Source organism: Ranitomeya imitator, chromosome 1 (assembly GCF_032444005.1).
Source record: "Ranitomeya imitator isolate aRanImi1 chromosome 1, aRanImi1.pri, whole genome shotgun sequence".
NCBI classification, from domain to species: Eukaryota; Metazoa; Chordata; class Amphibia; order Anura; family Dendrobatidae; genus Ranitomeya; species Ranitomeya imitator.
Genome location: NC_091282.1, coordinates 248582886 through 248605756, shown reverse-complemented (window position 1 = coordinate 248605756; position 22871 = coordinate 248582886). Strand labels below are relative to the sequence as shown.

Below are 22871 nucleotides of genomic sequence, written 5' to 3'. Positions count from 1 at the left end.
ATGGTTTACATACAGTAAACCATGTCTTCTCTCCATTTTTTTTGCAGATTCCACACTACTAATGTCAGTAGTGTGTATCTGCAAAATTTGTCCGTTCTAGCTCTTAAAATAAAGGGTTAAATGGCTGAAAAAATTGGCGTGGGCTCCCGCGCAATTTTCTCCGCCAGAGTAGTAAAGCCAGTGACTGAGGGCAGATATTAATAGCCTGGAGAGGGTCCACGGTTATTGGCCCCCCCCTGGCTAAAAACATCTGCCCCCAGCCACCCCAGAAAAGGCACATCTGTAAGATGCGCCTATTCTGGCACTTGGCCACTCTCTTCCCATTCCCGTGTAGCGGTGGGATATGGGGTAATGAAGGGTTAATGCCACCTTGCTATTGTAAGGTGACATTAAGCCAAATTAATAATGGAGAGGCGTCAATTATGACACCTATCCATTATTAATCCAATTGTAGTAAAGGGTTAAATAAAACACAAACACATTATTTAAAATTATTTTAATGAAATAAAAACAATGGTTGTTGGAGTATTTTATTCTACGCCCAATCCAGTCACTGAAGACCCTCCTTCTGTAAGTAAAAAAACATAATAAACCAACAATATACTTACCCTCCGCAGATCTGTAACGTCCAACGATGTAAATCCTTCTGAAGGGGTTAAAACATTTTGCAGCAAGGAGTTCCGCTAATGCAGGCTGCTCCTTGCTGCAAAACCCCGGGGAATGAGGCTAAATATAGATCAATGATCTATATTTAGCTTCATTTGCGGTGAGGCGCCCTCTGCTGGATGTTCATAGATCGTGGGAACTTACCTAGAAAGCATTTTTGTAGTGGTTATTTTTTTACTACATTTATTAATGGAAAATAAAAGTTTATTTTTACAATACGAGCAAATACTATGAGATTTCAGAACTCTCATGCACACGCTTGTTTTTTAAAAAAAAAATCTGCAACATGTCAATTCTTTCAGCGTTTTTGCAGCGTATTTTTCACCTACAGTATAGAAAGCAATGAGAACATTTTTCGTGGCGTTTTCACAGTGCTTTTGGGGAAAATAACTAACTTACTTAAATATGTATTATAGACAAAATACACACCCCAAAAAAGGCATAAAAATACAGTGAAAATGCCACGCTGAAAAAAATGCTGAAAAACCGGAGTTTTGGTTGCAACGTTTTTACTGCCAAGACAACAGCTTTTGGCTGCAGAAAAAAAAGAGCTTTGCCAAACCCAGTGTACGGCATTTGCTGCGTTTTTGACTAAAGGTATGTACACACGTTAAGCATATGCTGCGTCTTTGTCAATTTTCCTTCTCATAGTTTGGTCACAAAAAGTGAAGCATTTCCTAGTACCGGGAAGGTAAGTTAGATTCCTGACGTTTCATGCACACATTGCTTATTTTTTCCTTGTATAATGGAAGCAGTTTAACCCCTCTGTGACCTTAGACGTACTATCCCGTCGAGGTGCCCTGGGCTTATCTGACCCTGGACGGGATAGTACGTCATAGCCGATCGGCCGCGCTCACCGGGGGAGTGCGGCCGATTGCGGCCGGGTGTCAGCTGCTTATCGCAGCTGACATCCGGCACTATGTGCCAGGAGCGGTCACGGACCGCCCCCGGCACATTAACCCCTGGCACACCGCGATCAAACATGATCGCGATGTGCCGGCGGTGCAGGGAAGCACCGCGCAGGGAGGGGGCTCCCTGCGGGCTTCCCTGAGACCCCCGGAGCAACGCGATGTGATCGCGTTGCTGCGAGGGTCTCACCTCCCTCCCTTCTTCCTCCAGCCCCGGATCCAAGATGGCCGCGGATCCGGGTCCTGCAGGGAGGGAGGTGGCTTCACAGAGCCTGCTCAGAGCAGGCACTGTGAAGGCTGCAGCGCTGCATGTCAGATCAGTGATCTGACAGAGTGCTGTGCACACTGTCAGATCACTGATCTGTGATGTCCCCCCTGGGACAAAGTAAAAAAGTTAAAAAAAATTTTTCCAAATGTGTAAAAAGAATAAAAAAAAATATTCCAAAATAATGAAAAAAAAAAAAAATATTATTCCCATAAATACATTTCTTCATCTAAATAAAAAAAAAACCCAATAAAAGTACACATATTTAGTATCGCCGCGTCCGTAACGACCCAACCTATAAAACTGTCCCACTAGTTAACCCCTTCAATAAACACCGTAAGAAAAAAAAAAAAAAAAACGAGGCAAAAAACAACGCTTTATTATCATACCGCCGAACAAAAAGTGGAATAACACGCGATCAAAAGGACAGATATAAATAACCATGGTACCGCTGAAAGCGTCATATTGTCCCGCAAAAAACGAGCCGCAATACAGCATCATCAGCAAAAAAATAAAAAAGTTATAGTCCTGAGAATAAAGCGATGCAAAAATAATTATTTTTTCTGTAAAATAGTTTTTATCGTATAAAAGCGCCAAACCATAAAAAAATGATATAAATGAGGTATCGCTGTAATCGTACTGACCCGAAGAATAAAACTGATTTATCAATTTTACCAAACGCGGAACGGTATAAACGCCTCCCCCAATAGAAATTCATGAATAGCTGGTTTTTGGTCATTCTTCCTCACAAAAATCGGAATAAAAAGCGATCAAAAAATGTCACGTGCCCGAAAATGTTTTCAATAAAAACGTCAACTCGTCCCGCAAAAAACAAGACCTCACATGACTCTGTGGACCAAAATATGGAAAAATTATAGCTCTCAAAATGTGGTATTGCAAAAAATATTTTTTGCAATAAAAAGGGTCTTTCAGTGTGTGACGGCTGCCAATCATAAAAATCCGCTAAAAAACTCGCTATAAAAGTAAATCAAACCCCCCTTCATCACCCCCTTAGTTAGGGAAAAATAAAAAAAAATGTATTTATTTCCATTTTCTCATTAGGGCTAGGGTTAGGGCTAGGGTTAGGGCTAGGGTTAGGGCTAGGGCTAGGGTTAGGGTTAGGGCTAGGGTTAGGGCTAGGGTTAGGGCTAGGGCTAGGGTTAGGGCTAGGGTTAGGGCTAGGGTTAGGGTTGGGGCTACAGTTAGGGTTGGGGCTAAAGTTAGGGTTAGGGTTTAGATTACATTTAAAGTTGGGAATAGGGTTGGGATTAGGGTTAGGGGTGTGTCAGGGTTAGAGGTGTGGTTAGGGTTACCGTTGGAATTAGGGTTAGGGGTGTGTTTAGATTAGGGTTTCAGTTATAATTGGGGGGTTTCCACTGTTTCGGCACATCAGGGGCTCTCCGAACACGACATGGCGTCCGATCTCAATTCCAGCCAATTCTGCGTTGAAAAAGTAAAACAGTGCTCCTTCCCTTCCGAGCTCTCCTGTGTGCCCAAACAGGGGTTTACCCTCACATATGGGGTATCAGCGTACTCAGGACAAATTGGACAACAACTTTTGTGGACCAATTTCTCCTGTTACCCTTGGAAAAATACAAAACTGGGGGCTAAAATATAATTTTTGTGGAAAAAAAAATATTTTTTATTTGCACGGCTCTGCGTTATAAACTGTAGTGAAATACTTGGGGGTTCAAAGCTCTCACAACACATCAAGATGAGTTCCTTAGGGGGTCTACTTTCCAAAATGGTGTCACTTGTGGGGGGTTTCTACTGTTTAGGTAGATTAGGGGCTCTGCAAACGCAATGTGACGCCTGCAGACCATTCCATCTAAGTCTGCATTCCAAATGGCGCTCCTTCCCTTCCGAGCCCTCCCATGCGCCCAAACGGTGGTTCCCCCCCACATATGGGGTATCAGCGTACTCAGGACAAATTGGACAACAACTTTTGGGGTCCAATTTCTCCTGTTACCCTAGGGAAAATACAAAACTGGGGGCTAAAAAATAATTTTTTGTGGGAAAAAAATTTTGTTTTATTTTTATGGCTCTGCATTATAAACTTCTGTGAAGCCCTTGGTGGGTCAAAGTGCTCACCACACATCCAGATAAGTTCCTTAGGAGGTCTACTTTCCAAAATGGTGTCACTTGTGGGGGGTTTCAATGTTTAGGCACATCAGTGGCTCTCCAAACGCAACATGGCGTCCCATCTCAATTCCTGTCAATTTTGCATTGAAAAGTCAAACGGCGCTCCTTCCCTTCCGAGCTCTCCCATGCGCCCAAACAGTGGTTTACTGCCACATATGGGGTATCAGCGTACTCAGGACAAATTGGACAACAACTTTTGAGGTCCAATTTCTTCTCTTACCCTTGGAAAAATAAAAAATTGGGGGCAAAAATATAATTTTTGTGAAAAAATATGATTTTTTATTTGTACGGTTCTGCATTATAAACTTCTGTGAAGCACTTGGTGGGTCAAAGTGCTCACCACACCTCTAGATAAGTTCCTTAGGGGGTCTACTTTCCAAAATGGTGTCACTTGTGGGGGGTTTCAATGTTTAGGCACATCAGTGGCTCTCCAAACGCAACATGGCGTCCCATCTCAATTTCTGTCAATTTTGCATTGAAAAGTCAAACGGCGCTCCTTCCCTTCCGAGCTCTCCCATGCGCCCAAACAGTGGTTTACTGCCACATATGGGGTATCAGCGTACTCAGGACAAATTGGACAACAACTTTTGAGGTCCAATTTCTTCTCTTACCCTTGGAAAAATAAAAAATTGGGGGCAAAAATATAATTTTTGTGAAAAAATATGATTTTTTATTTTTACGGTTCTGCATTATAAACTTCTGTGAAGCACTTGGTGGGTCAAAGTGCTCACCACACATCCAGATAAGTTCCTTAGGGGGTCTACTTTCCAAAATGGTGTCACTTGTGGGGGGTTTCAATGTTTAGGCACATCAGTGGCTCTCCAAACGCAACATGGCGTCCCATCTCAATTCCTGTCAATTTTGCATTGAAAAGTCAAACGGCGCTCCTTCCCTTCCGAGCTCTCCCATGCGCCCAAACAGTGGTTTACTGCCACATATGGGGTATCAGCGTACTCAGGACAAATTGGACAACAACTTTTCGGGTCCATTTTCTCCTGTTACCCTTGGTAAAATAAAACAAATTGGAGCTGAAGTAAATTTTTTGTGTAAAAAAGTTAAATGTTCATTTTTATTTAAACATTCCAAAAATTCCTATTAAACACCGGAAGGGTTAATAAACTTCTCGAATGTGGTTTTGAGCACCTTGAGGGGCGCAGTTTTTAGAATGGTGTCACACTTGGGCATTTTCTATCATATAGACCCCTCAAAATGACTTCAAATGAGACGTGGTCCCTAAAAAAAAATGGTGTTGTAAAAATGAGAAATTGCTGGTCAACTTTTAACCCTTATAACTCCCTAACAAAAAAAAAAATTGGTTCCAAAATTATGCTGATGTAAAGGAGACATGTGGGAAATGTTACTTATTAAGTATTTTGTGAGACATATCTCTGTGATTTAATTGCATAAAAATTCAAAGTTTGAAAATTGCGAAATTTTCAAAATTTTCGCCAAATTTCCGTTTTTTTTCACAAATAAACGCAGGTACTATCAAAGAAATTTTACCACTATCATGAAGTACAATATGTCACGAGAAAACAATGTCAGAATCACCAGGATCCGTTGAAGTGTTTCGGAGTTATAACCTCATAAAGGGACAGTGGTCAGAATTGTAAAAATTGGCCTGGTCATTGACGTGCAAACCACCCTTGGGGGTAAAGGGGTTAAAATCTTCAGCATGTTTATTCTTCCAGAGTTTTTGCAGGATTTCTCACCCATAGAAAGCAATGAGAAAGCGAGAAAATACTGCAGTAACGCAACAGAGTTTTAAGTTCTAAATTTTTAAACAGATTTTAAATTCTAATAAGATAGTCGATACGATCATCAGATACAGAACTACCGGTAATTTCCTATTTTCTAAGCAAATAGCACCTAAGCCAAATAAGTGGAAGTACTAGCATAAACTTACCTCTGCACAAATGCTTTCTTTTTGATTTTCTGTTTTTACAACATTGGTTACTACAAAAAATGAGGAACCATCCTGTAAAAAAATAATAATAATATTAATAAGCTCAACTAATAAAGCAATTTATTGCATAATTTACCATATTTGTCAATGTACGGTGGTTGTCAATGTAATATTTTCATTTTTAATAAGCATAAAATAAGCAGTTGAATTCTGGTCAGCAGAACTGTGGCCATTCCATATATCATGGTCTGTAATCAGACTGGGATACACGAACATATAAAGACTACGGCCTCATTCTATATGTCTTTTTTACACATAGAACAACTACCCATTATAGTTTAAGCGGCTGTTTATACCCATTGTTTTTTTGTGGACCAAGTGGTCCGTGAAAAATCACAGAGATTTGTCCGTTTTTGACCCAAGTCACGGATCAAAATTACCCATGCAAGTCTATGGGTATGTGAAAATCACAGCAACCATGTGCCATCCATGTTAACACTATGATGGATAGGAGAAGCTTTGCAGTTCTTTTCATCAGTGAAAAATCACTGATGTAACACTGATAACCGACACACTGACTAAACACTGATGAAAACTGGAGTGACAAATAGAGCGACACACAGAGCGACACATAGAGACAAACCTACAGTAGAGCGAAACATGGAGTGACACAGAGCGACACATGGAGCAACACAGAGCCAAACATAGTGACACATTGAGTGACACATGGAGCGACACAGAGCAAAAGACCGAGACATAGAGCGAGACATAGAGCGAGACAAAGCTACACATGGAGTGACACACAGAGTGAAACAAGGAGCGACACAAAGTGACACACAGAGTGAAACACAGAGTAACAAAGAGCAACACAAAGCGACACATGGAGCGACACATGGGGCGACACATGGGGCGACACAGAGTGATACAGAGTGAAACATAGAGTGACACATAGAGCGAGATGTAGAGCGACACACTGAGCAACACACGGAGTGACACACAAAGTGAAACATATAGTGAAACATAGAGCAATACACGGAGCGACACAGAGCCAAACATAGAGTGACAAATAGAGCGGGACATAGAGCGACACAGAGTGACACACAGGATGAAACATATAGTGAAACACAGAGCGACACATAGAGTGAAACACAGAGCGACACAGAGTGACACACAGAGTGAAACATATTGTGAAACACAGAGCAACACATGGAGAGACACAGCACCACACGGAGCGACACACAGAGCGCCACAGAGTGACACAGAGAACGACACAGAGCGACACAGAGAATGACTCACAGAACACAGAGCGACACATGGAGCGACACAGAGTGACACACAGAGTGAAACATATTGTGAAACACAGAGCGACACATGGAGAGACACAGCACCACACGGAGCGACACAGAGAGCGACACAGAGAGCGACACAGAGAGCGACAGAGTGACTCACAGTAACACAGAGCGACACATGGAGCGACACAGAGTGACACATGGAGCTAAACATAGAGCGACACAGAGAAAAATATAGAGCGACTCAGAGTGAGACATAGATCGATACATGGAGCGACACAAAGCGACACACGGAGTGACACACAGAGTGACGCACATAGTGAAACAGAGTGAAACACGGAGCGTCCAATGGAGCGACACATGGAGTGACATAAAGCGACACATAGAGTGAAACATAGAGTGAAACAAGGAGAAATACACAGCGACACATGGAGCGACACAGAGAGCGACACAGAGCGACACATGGAAACACGGAGCGACCAATGGAGTGACACATGGAGTGACACAAAGCGACAGATAGAGTGAAACATACAGTGAAACAAGGAGCGACACAGAGCAACACAGAGCGACACATAGAGTGAAACAGAGTGAAACACGGAGCGACACATGGAGTGACACAAAGCGACAGAGTGAAACATACAGTGAAACAAGGAGCAACACAGAGCGAGACATGGAGCGACACACAGCGACACAGAGCAACACAGAGCGACACAGAGTGAAAAAGAGTGAAACACGGAGCGTCCCATGGAGCGACACATGGAGTGACACAAAGCGACAGAGTGAAACATACAGTGAAACAAGGAGCGACACATGGAGCGACACACAGCGACACCGAGAGCGACACAGAGCAACACAGAGCGACACATAGAGTGAAAGAGTGAAACACGGAGCGACCAATGGAGCGACACAAAGTGATACATAGAGTGAAACATAGAGTGAAACACAGAGCGATACATGGAGCGGCACAGAGCGACACATGGAGCGACACACAGCGACACAGAGAGCGACACACAGACACATGGAGCGACACATGAAGCGAAATATACAGGGTGGGCCATTTACTGTATATGGATACACCTTGGTGGGCCATTTATAAAGTTGGATCCAAAATGGCCAACTTCAAAATGGCCGCCATGGTCACCACCCATTTTGAAAAGTTTTCCCCCTCCCATATACTAATGTGCTACAAACAGGAAGTTGATATCACCAACCATTCCCATTTTATTTAGGTGTATCCATATACATGGCCCACCCTGTAGAGCGACATAGAGCGACACACAGAGTGACTGCAGATATGTCGTTTTAGACCGGACAACTCCTTCAGTCATCTAATCTCTGGTATTCTGTTTTGAGCACACCTTTGCCATGATATGGCTGCAACATGTGAACCCATCCCAATAGGCTGTGCTCATATTTTAGGCCACATTGCAGCTTTTTCTTGCAATTTTCAGTTTACAGCAAAAAATATTTTTTGCCTCAATAATTGATTTAACATTAAAAATGAATTGATTTCTCTGAAGTTGCTGCAATTTTAATCTTATTTTGAGAATAACGGCACAAACATTGCATCTCAGCCACAAACTGTGACAAACGCAACACAATATGGATTATTGTAATTGAGTAGAGGGATGATCAGGACCTGGACTAGCGTTATAGCAGTGTTAGTGAAGAATGGATAGATGCATGAGGATACAACAGGCTTTGGCAAAGCACAGCATCATAAATATTCAAACAGCCTGACAAGACAAAGAGCTCTGTCACATGGACATTTCTAGGTCCTGGAGAATAACAATGCAGGGACTGGGCCCTTATTCCTGTGTGCATCTTGCCGCAATGTAAAATACAGGTTCTTAAAACAAAGCCGGTACATTAGGCAAAAAAAAAAAAAAAAAAGCACACATTTTACTGTGGGTATGTGTACTGGTTTTAAATTCTGTGCCTGCAACATGCAACTATTAGAACAGGCATTAAGGGAAATCTGTCAACAGGTTTTTGTCATCTAATCTAAGAGCAGTATAATGTAGGGGTAGAGACCCTGATTTCAGCAACCTGTCATTTCCTGGGCTGCTCAGTATAATTTCTTTAAAATCCATGTTTTATCAGCAGGAGATTATCATTAGAGAACTAGTAAACCTGTTGCCGTGTAGTCAAACTGCGCCCTCACTATTTTTTGCCTATGAAGTGTAAACAGAATGCTGTCAGTCAGTGATATGGGCAGGAATACAGGTTCTTCTCACAAAATTAGAATATCATAAAAAAGTAAATTTATTTCAGTTCTTCAATACAAAAAGTGAAACTCATATATTATATAGTCATTACAGAGTGATCTATTTCAAGTGTTTATTTCTGTTAATGTTGATGACTATGGCTTACAGTCAATGAAAACTCAAAAGTCATTATCTCAGTAAATTAGAATACTTTATAAGACCAGCTTGGAAAATGATTTTAAAATCTGAAATGTTGGCCTACTGAAATGTATGTTCAGTAAATGCACTCAATACTTGGTCGGGGCTCCTTTTGCATCAATTACTTCATCAATGCGGCGTGGAATGGAGGGATCAGCCTGTGGCACTGCTGAGGTGTTATGGAAGCCCAGGTTGCTTTGATAGAAGCCTTCAGCTTGTCTGCATTGTTGGGTCTGATGTCTCTTATGTTCCTCTTGACAACACCCCATAGATTCTTTATGGGGTTAAGGTCAGGTGAGTTTGCTGGCCAATCAAGCACAGTGATACTGCTGTTTTAAACCAGGTATTGGTACTTTTGGCAGTGTGGGCAGGTGCCAAGTCCTGATGGAGAATTAAATTTCCATCTCCAAAAAGCAGAGGGAAGCATGAAGTACTCTAAAATTTCCAGGTAGACGGCTGCACTGACTTTGGTCTTGATAAAACACAGTGGACCTACACCAGCAAATGACCTCCCCAAAACATCACTTATTGTAGAAACTTCACACTAGACCTCGAGAGCCTTGGATTGTGGCCTCTACACTCTTCCTCCAGACTATAGGACCTTGATTTACAAATGAAATGCAAAATTTATTTTCATCTGAAAACAACACCTTGGATCAGTGAGCAACAGTCCAGTTCTTTTTCTCCTTAACCCAGGGAAGATGCTTCTGGCCTTGTCTATTGGTCATGAGTGGCTTGACACAAGGAATGTGACACTTGTAGCCCATGTCCTGGATACGTCTGTGTGTGGTGGCTCTTGAAGCAATGACTCCAGCAGCAGTCCACTCCTTGTGAATCTCCCCCAAATTTTTGAATGGCCTTTTCTTATCAATCCTTTCAAGGCAGTGGTTATCCCGGTTGCTTGTACCACACTTTTTCCTTCCACTCAACTTTCCATTAATATGTTTGGAAACAGCACTCTGTGAACAGCCAGCTTCTTTAGCAATGACCTTTTTGGCTTACCCTCCTTGTGGAGTGTGTCAATGACTGCCTTATGGACATCTGTCAAGTCAGCAGTCTTCCCCATGATTGTGGAGCCTACTGAAACAGACTAAGTGACCCTTATTAAACGCTTAGGAAGTCTTTGCAGGTGTTTTTGTTATTTTTTCTAATTTACTGAGATAACAACTTTTGGGTTTTCATTGGCTGTAAGCCATAATCATCAACATTGACAGAAAGAAACACTTGCAATAGATCACTGTGTTTGTAATGACTTTATATGCGTTTCACTTCTTGTATTGAAGAACTGAAATAAATTAACTTTTTGATGATATTTTAATTTTGTGAGAAGCACCTATATACACAGTTAAATCCTAACTAAAGACTATATTATAAAAAATAAGTTTTAATCAAACTATTAACCCCAAGGGTGGTTTGCACATCAATGACCAGGCCAATTTTTACAATTCTGACCACTGTCCCTTTATGAGGTTATAACTCTGTAATGCTTCAACGGATCCCAGTGATTCTGACATTGTTTTCTCGTGACATATTGTACTTCATGATAGTGGTAAAATTTCTTTGATATTATCTGCATTTATTTGTGAAAAATATGGAAAGCCCCAACCCTAAGGCTAGGGTCACATTGCGTTAGTGCAATCCGTTTAGCGCTAGCGGATTGCGCTAACGCAATGTTTTTTATGGGGCCGCGTTCGGGGTCGCGGTAACGTCCCCGCTCTCGCAGATCCCCGATCTGCGAGAGCGGGGAACGGACCGCGGGCGCGCCTCGGACGCTGCAAGCAGCGTCCGCGGCGCGCCAGGAATCTCCGGCGCGTCGCTAGCGCGTGCCGAACATGGCACGCGCTAGTGTAGCGCGTTCCCATTAGCGTGAATGGGCGCGTTAACGGCCGCGTTGCATGGCGTTAATTTCGCCGTGCAACGCTGTCCGTTTAACGCGGTCCCATAACGCAATGGGAACCCAGCCTAACTGTAGCCCTAACCCTAACTGTAGTCCTAACCCTAGCCCTCACCCTAGCCCTAACCCTAGCCCTAACCCTAGCCCTAACGAAAAAATGGAAATAAATACATTTTTTTAATTTTTCCCTAACTAAGGGGGTGATGAAGGGGGGTTTGATTTACTTTCATAACGGGTTATTTAGCAGATTTTTATGATCGGCAGCCGTCACACACTGAAAGACGCGTTTTATTGCAAAAAATATTTTTTTGCGTTACCACATTTTGAGAGCTATAATTTTTCCTTATTTGAGTCCACAGAGTCATGTGAGGTCTTGTTTTTTTGCGGGACGAGTTGACATTTTTATTGGTAATATTTTCGGGCACGTGACATTTTTTGATCGCTTTTTATTCCGATTTTTGTTAGCCAGAATGACCAAAAACCAGCTATTCATGAATTTCTTTTGGGGGAGGCGTTTATACCGTTCCGCATTTGGTAAAATTGATAAATCAGTTCTATTCTTCGGGTCAGTACGATTACAGTGATACCTCATTTATATCATTTTTTTATGTTTTGGCGCTTTTATACGATAAAAATATTTTACAGAGAAAATAATTATTTTTGCATCGCTTTATTCTGAGGACTATAACTTTTTTATTTTTTGCTGATGATGCTGTGTGGCGGCTCGTTTTTTGCGGGACAAGATGACGTTTTCAGCGGTACCATGGTTATTTATATCCGTCTTTTTGGTCGCGTGTTATTCCACTTTTTGTTTGGCGGTTTGTGAATAAAGCGTTGTTTTTTGCCTCGTTTTTTTTTTTTTTACGGTGTTCACTGAAGGAGTTAACTAGTGATATAGCTTTATAGGCGAGGTCGTTACGGACGCGGCGATACTAAGTATGTGTACTTTTATTGTTTTTTTTTTTTAATTAGATAAAGAAATATTTATGGGAATAATATATACAGTGGGGCAAAAAAGTATTTAGTCAGTCAGCAATAGTGCAAGTTCCACCACTTAAAAAGATGAGAGGCGTCTGTAATTTACATCATAGGTAGACCTCAACTATGGGAGACAAACTGAGAAAAAAAAATCCAGAAAATCACATTGTCTGTTTTTTTAACATTTTATTTGCATATTATGGTGGAAAATAAGTATTTGGTCAGAAACAAAATTTCATCTCAATACTTTGTAATATATCCTTTGTTGGCAATGACAGAGGTCAAACGTTTTCTGTAAGTCTTCACAAGGTTGCCACACACTGTTGTTGGTATGTTGGCCCATTCCTCCCTGCAGATCTCCTCTAGAGCAGTGATGTTTTTGGCTTTTTGCTTGGCAACACGGACTTTCAACTCCCTCCAAAGGTTTTCTATAGGGTTGAGATCTGGAGACTGGCTAGGCCACTCCAGGACCTTGAAATGCTTCTTACGAAGCCACTCCTTCGTTGCCCTGGCGGTGTGCTTTGGATCATTGTCATGTTGAAAGACCCAGCCACGTTTCATCTTCAATGCCCTTGCTGATGGAAGGAGGTTTGCACTCAAAATCTCACGATACATGGCCCCATTCATTCTTTCATGTACCCGGATCAGTTGTCCTGGCCCCTTTGCAGAGAAACAGCCCCAAAGCATGATGTTTCCACCACCATGCTTTACAGTAGGTATGGTGTTTGATGGATGCAACTCAGTATTCTTTTTCCTCCAAACACGACAAGTTGTGTTTCTACCAAACAGTTCCATTTTGGTTTCATCAGACCATAGGACATTCTCCCAAAACTCCTCTGGATCATCCAAATGCTCTCTAGCAAACTTCAGACGGGCCCGGACATGTACTGGCTTAAGCAGTGGGACACGTCTGGCACTGCAGGATCTGAGTCCTTGGTGGCGTAGTGTGTTACTTATGGTAGGCCTTGATACATTGGTCCCAGCTCTCTGCAGTTCATTCACTAGGTCCCCCCGCGTGGTTCTGGGATTTTTGCTCACCGTTCTTGTGATCATTCTGACCCCACGGGGTGGGATTTTGCGTGGAGCCCCAGATCGAGGGAGATAATCAGTGGTCTTGTATGTCTTCCATTTTCTAATTATTGCTCCCACTGTTGATTTCTTCACTCCAAGCTGGTTGGCTATTGCAGATTCAGTCTTCCCAGCCTGGTGCAGGGCTACAATTTTGTTTCTGGTGTCCTTTGACAGCTCTTTGGTCTTCACCATAGTGGAGTTTGGAGTCAGACTGTTTGATGGTGTGCACAGGTGTCTTTTTATACTGATAACAAGTTTAAACAGGTGCCATTACTACAGGTAATGAGTGGAGGAAAGAGGAGACTCTGAAAGAAGAAGTTACAGGTCTGTGAGAGACAGAAATCTTGATTGTTTGTTTCTGACCAAATACTTATTTTCCACCATAAAATGCAAAAAAAATGATAAAAAAACAGACAATGTGATTTTCTGGATTTTTTTTTCTCAGTTTGTCTCCCATAGTTGAGGTCTACCTATGATGTAAATTACAGACGCCTCTCATCTTTTTAAGTGGTGGAACTTGCACTATTGCTGACTGACTAAATACTTTTTTGCCCCACTGTATATATATTTTCTTTATTTAGGAATTTATTTTTTTTTACACATGTGGAAAGTTTTTTTTAACTTTTTTACTTTGTCCCAGGGGGGACATCACAGATCGCTGATCTGACAGTTTGCACAGCACTCTGTCAGATCAGCGATCTGACTTACAGCGCTGCAGGCTTACCAAGCGCCTGCTCTGAGCAGGCACTTGGTAAGCCACCTCCCTCCCTGCAGGACCCGGATGTCGCGGCCATCTTGGATCCGGGCCTGCTGCAGGGAGGAGAGCTAAGAGACCCTCGCAGCAACGCGATCACATTGCGTTGCTGCGGGGGTCTCAGGGAAGCACGCAGGGAGCGCGATGCTTCCCTATACCGCCGGCACACCGCGATCATGTTTGATCGCGGTGTGCCGGGGGTTAATGTGCCGGGGGCGGTCCGTGACCGCTCCTGGCACATAGTGCCGGATGTCAGCTGTGATAGGCAGCTGACACCCGGCTGCGCTCCCCCCCGGCCCGCACTCCCCACCGATCGCGCTGGACGTACTATCCCGTCCAGGGTCAGATAGGCCCAGGTCACCTCGACGGGATAGTACGTCTAAGGTCAGAGAGGGGTTAAAGGAATATTTAAAATGTGTTAAGTCAGTGTGTATCCATGACTCCTAGAAGTTTTTTAGCTGCTAGCTAGTTATGTATGAATTACTGTATATACTCATGTATAAGCCGAGTTTTTCTGCACATGTTTTGTGCTGAAAAGGCCCCCCTCGGCTTATACACGTGTCATTGTCCCAGTTTACGGCAGAGGAGCGATGGAGCAGCGGGTCACAGGAGGCAGGAGCCAGCGGCTGTGGCTAAAGCCTGTGCGCGCTGGTGAAGATAAATGAATATGTGAACGGATGGGCTTTCCCCTTTTGAGAAAGCTGGACCGTGAAACGCGCATCAAGGGGCCGCTGGGTGTATTGGGGAACCATCCGTTCACATATGGGTAAGCATGTGGGAAATACCTTTTATATATGGATAACTACCCTCTTGCGTCTTTGTATGTTGGGTCATATTTGATTATCGTCCCTATCTAGCTTCCTCTGGATGTACTAGTTTCTCCTATACATACCCAGTGTACCTGTATGTCTCCTCTGCATTTCCTCTCTGTCTGTGCTATGATAGCACGCTATTGAATTGATTTACTGGCTATTTATGCACTAATAAAATATTTATCTTTTCTAAATATTATCATGCATTGTGGGATTGCATTACTCCGTTCTCTTGTTTGCTGTATCTTTTGGAGTTGTCCTGTTAGCCCAATATATTTGGGCAGTGAAATGGGGGGACGACATTTATCAATTCTCGGCCATGGCTTTATGGTATGCTTTTTGATTATTGTTTTGATGAGAGCAACATGATGTAGGAAAAGAGACCCTTATTCCAACGATATATCACTCAGTTTACTGGGTTCAGCGGTTGTGACTTAGACTTCTTAGTTGTAGAATGCAGCAGATCTGAGAAAGCTGACTCCACTCACACCAGGCTTGGTATGCACATTGTCTATTGACAGTGAGCTGCTTATCGCAGTAGGGGAGGAGTCAGACACCTTGGAACCAATCAGCTAGTCAGGGCAATGACAATGTCCTAGTGATAAAACCTCTATTGTAAGTAAACAATAGAACACAGCCTAATGAGTGACATATTGATGAAATCAGAGTTTTAACCCCTACTTCATGCTGTCTTAAAGATTACATAGCAAAAACCTGCTGAAAGATTCCCATTAAAGGGTTATCCAGGACATTTTTTATCAACAAAGACAGATGTAGCAGCAGAGGGTCTGCAATTAACTATTTTTGAAAAATGTTTTTTTTTTTTTAAAGTTTTTATTGTTTAAGCTAACTTGCATCCCTTTATGCAATGTATATTCTCCCCCTAGGAAATATATTTAGACTTACTGGAGATGGCACTGTGTATTCCGCAGGGTCCCAGATCCTGGAATCTGCTTCCAAAACTCCTTTAACTTTTGTGTGCACCGAACTGATAACGGGTTCCTTTTTCTGATAACATTTTTCAGTAAATAGAATCACACTGAAAGTAAATGGAGAACCTTATTGTGAAGTTTCATAGTAATGCAAAGGGGAGATATATGAAAACTAATGCAAAGTGATATAGATGTAACAGGATACACTGTAAAGTAAATATGCTTACATGATGAAGCTTCTGACATAGATGCAAAATAAATAGCAGACATCTACATGGATGTCTTATTAGCTTGTAGTTTGTATGGTGAAATCATCTCAGTGGGGCAGACATCTTAGTGAAGTTAAAGGGAATATGTTGCCAGAAAAAAACATTATTAACATGCAGATATGTGGTTAATCTGCAGGATAATACCACTCATACCATGCACTGTCCTCTCTCCCCCACTGCATCTAGTTCACTCTCTGACTTTGAACCAGTTACAGAAGAAGGATTCAGGCTCCTTGCATCTTCTCGTCCGACCACTTGCACCAGTGACCCCATTCCGTCACATCTCCTACAGTCCCTTTCCCCGGCAGTCACCTCTCATTTAACAAAAATATTCAACCTTTCCCTCTCTTCCGGTATCTTTCCCTCCTCATTTAAGCATGCCATCATACATCCACTACTTAAAAAACCATCCCTCGATCAAAACTGTGCCGCTAATTATAGACCTATCTCTAATCTTCCCTTCATTTCTAAACTTCTCGAACGCCTGGTCCACTCCCGTCTTACCCGCTATCTCTCAGATAACTTTCTTCTCGACCCTCTTCTATCTGGTTTCCGCTCTTTACACTCTACTGAAACTGCCCTCACTAAAGTCTCTAATGATCTACTAACAGCTAAATATATTGGTCACTACTCCATACTAATTCTCTTGGATCTCTTCACAGCATTCGATACTGTGGATCATCAGCTCCTCCTCACTATGCTCCGCTCCATCGGCCTCAATGACACCGTTCACTCCTGGTTCTCCTCCTATCTCTCTGATCGCTCCTTCACTGTATCTTTTGCTGGTTCCTCCTCCTCTCACCTTCCCCTTACTGTTGGGGTTCCTCAAGGATCAGTCCTAGGCCCCCTCCTCTTCTCTTTGTATACTGCCCCTATTGGACAAACAATCAGTAGATTTGGTTTCCAGTACCATCTCTATGCTGATGACACCCAATTATACACTTATAATTATACACTCCGGATCTCATGCCTGCCTTTTTAGAAAACACCAGTGATTGTCTTACCGCTGTCTCTAACATGTCCTCCCTCCATCTGAAACTGAACCTGTCAAAAAATGAACTCCTCATATTTTCTCCCTCTACCAACCTATCTTTGCCTGACATTGCCATCTCCGTGTGTGGTTCCACCATTACTCCCAAGCAACATGCCCACTGCCTTTGGGTCCTACTTGATGCCAAGCTTTCCTTCACCCCCCACATTCGATCATTGGCTCGCTCTTCTTATCTGCATCTCAAAGACATTTCTAAAATTCGCCCTTTTCTTACTTTCGACTCTGCAAAAACTCTTACTGTTTCACTTATTCATTCTTGTCTGGACTATTGTAACTCTCTCCTAAACGGCCTCCCTCTTACCAAACTCTCCCCCCTCCAATCTGTCCTGAATGCTGCAAGGATTATATTCCTCACCAACCGTTACACCGATGCCGCTACCCTGTGCAAGTCATTACACTGGTTACCCATACACTCCAGAATCCAGTACAAAACTATTACCCTCATTCACAAAGCGCTCCATGACTCAGCACCACCCTACATCTCCTCCCTGGTCTGAGCCTACCACCCTACCCGTGCTCTCTGTTCTGCTAATGACCTGAGGTTAGCATCCTCAATAATCAGAACCTCCCACTCCCGTCTCCAAGACTTTTCACGTGCTTCGCCAATTATTTAACCCAGGTTAATACGATTAATCCCCAATTCCCACAGTTTTAAGTGTGCCCTAAAAACGCCTGGCCTACCGCCTCAACGTATTAACCTACTTATCCCTGTGTGGCCCATACATATAAGTTAAACCAAAATCAGGTTCCTCGCATCATGTTCCCATACAATTTATGCAGTTAATAGCCCTCTGTGTCTGTTCTGCGTTACATGAACACTCGATCCCTACACTATGGCTGGTCCGAACAACAAAAGCAATTGTTACCATCCACCTCTCGTGTCTCCCCTTTTCCTCATAGTTTGTAAGCTTGTGAGCAGGGCCCTCACTCCTCTTGGTATCTATTTTGAACTGTGATTTTTGTTATGCTGTAATGTCTATTGTCTGTACAAATCCCTTCTATAATTTGCGAAGCGCTGCGGAATATGTTGGTGTTATATGAATAAAATTATTATTATTATTCTGAACCTGCCCAGTGCCGCACTTATATCCCCGCTGCCAAGAGGAAATTAACTTTACTTTCCATGGCTGCACTCGGCGTGCAGTCATGGAGGTGAAGTGTTCAAGCGGCGCGGGTTCAGTCACCGTTCTGTGTATAGAGAGCGTCTTCCATAACCGCGCTGTCAGTGCTGGGGGCGCAGTTACACCCACTGCTCTCTATACACAGAGCGATGACTGAACGTGCACCGGCGCAGGCATCAGGATTTAAACCTGAATGCTGCCAGGTGGAATAAAGTTCATTAACTCCTGGCAACGGGGCTCTAAGTGTGGGTGCTGGGCAGGTTCAGAACATTATTAATAAGCAGATTAACCTTATATCTGCAGGTTAATACACATGCCATGTTCCCTTTAAGGTTGTCCAATTTCATCTATTTTTATGCCGATAGGCTCAGTGAGATATAGGTATATATACTATATATATATATATATATATATATATATATATATATATATATATATATATGTATATATATATATATATATATATATATACAGTACGGACCAAAAGTTAGGACACACCTTCTCATTGAAAGATTTTTCTGTGTTTTCATGACTATGAAAATTGTACATTCACACTGAAGGCATCAAAACTATGAATTAACACATGTGGAATTATATACTTAACAAAACAGTGTGAAACAACTGAAATTATGCCTTATATTCTAGGTTCTTCAAAGTAGCCACCTTTTGCTTTGATGACTGCTTTGCACACTCTTGGCATTCTCTTGATGAGCTTCAAGAGGTAGTCACTGGGAATGGTCTTCCAACAATTTTGAAAGAGTTCCCAGAGATGCTTAGCACTTGTTGGCCCTTTTGCCTTCACTCTGCAGTCAAACCATCTCGATTGAGTTCAGGTCTGGTGACTGTGAAGGCCAGGTCATCTGGCATAGCACCCCATCACTCTCCTTCTTGGTCAAATAGCCCTTACACAGCCTGGAGGTGTGTTTGGGGTCATTGTCCTGTTGAAAAATAAATGATGGTCCAACTAAATGCAAACCGGATGGAATAGCATGCCGCTGCAAGATGCTGTGATAGCCATGCTGGTTCAGTATGCCCTCAATTTTTAATAAATCCCCAACAGTGTCACCAGCAAAGCACCCCCACACCATCACACCTCCTCCTCCATGCTTCACGGTGGGAACCAGGCATGTCGAGTCCATCCGTTCACCTTTTCTGCATCACACAAAGACACGGTGGTTGGAACCAAAGATCTTAAATTTGGACTCATCAGACCAAAGCACAGATTTCCACTGGTCTAATGTCCATTCCTTGTGTTCTTTAGCCCAAACAAGTCTCTTCTGCTTGTTGCCTGTCCGTAGCAGTGGTTTCCTAGCAGCTATTTTACCATGAAGGCCTGCTGTGCTGCACAAAGTCTACTCTTAACAGTTGTTGTAGAGATGTGTCTGCTGCTAGAACTCTGTGTGGCATTGACCTGGTCTCTAATCTGGGCTGCTGTTAAGCTGTGATTTCTGAGGCTGGTGACTTGAATAAACTTATCCTCAGAAGCAGAGGTGACTCTTGGTCTTCCTTTCCTGGGGCGGTCCTCATGTGAGCCAGTTTCTTTGTAGAGCTTGATGGTTTTTGCCACTGCACTTGGGGACAATTTCAAAGTCTGCCCAATTTTTCGGACTGACTGACCTTCATTTCTTAAAGTAATGATGGCCATTCGTTTATCCTTACTTAGGCTAGTTTCACACTAGCGTTTTGAGGAGCTGCGGAGGACTGCGGACTTCCTCCATGAAGCCCCGCCCTCGGCTGCACCTCCGCCGCTAGCTCCGCCTACTTCTGCACGCGGCCTGCATGCGGCCTGCGTACCTATCTTTAACATTAGGTACGCAGGTCGTGCGCTTGTATGCGGATGCTTCCGCATGCGTCGTTTTGATGATGTGGCGAAAAAAAGAAATTGCTACCAGCTGCGTCCTACGCTGGTCACCACATCGTCAAAACGACGCATGCGGAAGCATCCGCATACAGCTGCACGACCTGCGTACCTAATGTTAAAGATAGGTATGCAGGCCACATGCAGACCTCATACAGAAGTAGGCGGAGCTAGCGGCGGAGGTGTGGCCGAGGGCGGGGCTTCACGGAGGAAGTCCACAGCCCTCCACAGCTCCTCAAAACGCTAATATGAAACCGGCCTTAGCTGCTTTTTTCTTGCTGTAATATAAATTCTAACAATCTATTCAGTAGGACTATCAGCTGTGTATCCACCAGACTTCTGCACAACACAATGGATGGTCCCAACCCCATTTATAAGGCAAGAAATCCCATTTATTAAACCTGTCAGGGCACACCTGTGAAGTGAAAACCATTTCCGGTGACTACCTCTTGAAGCTCATCAAGAGAATGCCAAGAGTGTGCAAAAGCAGTCATCAAAGCAAAAGGTGGCTACTTGAAAGAACCTAAAATATAAGACATATTTTCAGTTGTTTCACACTTTTTTGTTAAGTATATAATTCCACATGTGTTCATTCATAGTTTTGATGCCTAGAGTGTGTATTTACATTTTTCATAGTCATATCACGAAAATACAGAAACATCTTTAAATGAGAAGGTGTGTCCAAACTTTTGGCCTGTACTGTATATATATATATATATATATATATATATATATATATATATATTGCTCAAAAAATAAAGGGAACGCTTAAACAACAGAATATAACTCCAAGTGAATCAAATTTCTGTGAAATCAAACTGTCTACTTAGGAAGCAACACTGTTTGACAATCAATTTCACATGCTGTTGTGCAAATGGAATAGACAACAGATGGAAATTATTGGCAATTATCAAGACACACTCAACAAAGGAGTGGTTTTGCAGGTGGGGACCACAGAGCACATCTCAGTACCAATACTTTCTGGCTGATGTTTTGGTCACTTTTGAATGTTGGTTGTGCTTTCCTCTACAACCCACACAAGTGGCTCAGGTAGTGCAGCTCATCCAGGACGGCACATCATTGCGAGCTGTGGCAAGAAGGCTTGCTGTATCTGTCAGCGTAGTGTCCAGAGGCTGGAGGTGTTACCAGTAGACATGCCAGTACACAAGGAGACGTGGAGGGGGCTGTAGGAGGGCAACAACCCAGCAACAAGACCGTCACCTCAGCCTTTGTGCAAGGAGGAACAGGAGAAGCACTGCCAGAGCCCTGCAAAATGACCTCCAGCAGGCCACAAATGTGCATGTGTCTGCACAAACGGTTAGAAACCGATTCCATGAGGATGATCTGAGTGCCCGAAGTCCACAGATGGGGGTTTTGCTCACAGCCCAACACCATGCAGGAAGCTTGGCATTGGCCACAGAACACCAGGATTGGCAAATTCGTCACTGGCACCCTGTGCTCTTCACAGATGAAAGCAGGTTCACACTGAGCACATGTGACAGACACATGTGGAAACGCCGTGGAGAGCGATTTGCTGCATGCAACATCCTTCAGCATGACCGGTTTGGCAGTGGGTCAATAATGGTGTGGGGTGGCATTTCTTTGGAGGGCCGCACAGCCCTCCATGTGCTCACCAGAGGTAGCCTGACTGCCATTAGGTACTGAGATGAGATCGTCAGACCCCTTGTGAAACCATATGCTGGTGTGGTTGGCCCTGGGTTCTTCCTAGTGCAGGACAATGCCAGACCTCATGAGGCTGGAGTGTGTCAGCAGCTCCTGCAAGATGAAGGCATTGAAGCTATGGACTGGCCCGCCCGTTCCCCAGATCTGAATCCGATTGAACACATCTGGGACATCCACCAACATCATGTTGCACCACAGACTGTCCAGGAGTTGGCGGATGCTTTAGTCCAGATCTGGTAGGAGATCCCTCAGGAGACAATCCGCTGCCTCATCAGGAGCATGCCCAGGCGTTGTAGGGAGGTCATACAGGCACGTGGAGGCCACACACACTACTGAGCATCATTTTCTTGTCTCGAGGCATTTCCACTGAAGTTGGATCAGCCTGTAACTTCATTTTCCACTTTGATTTTGAGCATCATTCCAACTCCAGACCTCCGTGGGATATTAGTTGTGATTTACGTTGATCATTTTTAGGTTTTATTGTTCTCAACACATTCAACTATGTAATGAATAAAGATTTCATTCAGTGATATCTAGGATATGGGATTTTAGTGTTCCCTTTATTTTTTTGAGCAGTGTATATATAATATAAACAAACTGAGCTTTACTTACCCTCCCAAGGTTCAGCACTGACTGTACGCCACTGCCCGGGTCCTTTATTTTTGAAGCAATGCCAGAGCTGGGTACTGATAAGATATAGTGATAAAGAAAACTTGTTTTCTGCCCTGACTTTTCTCTTCACTAAACCACTTGCATTTCCTATAAATTTCTGGAGCAGCTTTTCTTAGAAGTTTGCATTGTTCTATTCTACTTTTATTGTATGGATAAATTAACAACTGGGTAAGGCAATTCATCTGTCAAGGGGTG

At 43.1% G+C, this 22871-nt stretch overlaps 1 protein-coding gene across 2 annotated transcripts in view; it reads right to left on the bottom strand.

Annotated features, from left to right (window-relative positions):
* Positions 1 to 22871, bottom strand: part of P2RX7 (purinergic receptor P2X 7) — a 122258-nt gene that overhangs the window by 73798 nt on the left and 25589 nt on the right. For both annotated transcript variants that reach the window (XM_069755337.1, XM_069755346.1), the window contains exons 2-3: positions 15997 to 16129; positions 5888 to 5959 (exon numbers count right to left, since the gene is read on the bottom strand). In XM_069755337.1, the coding sequence (XP_069611438.1) occupies positions 5888 to 5959; positions 15997 to 16129 (205 nt within the window). The remainder of the gene's footprint in view (positions 1 to 5887; positions 5960 to 15996; positions 16130 to 22871) is intronic.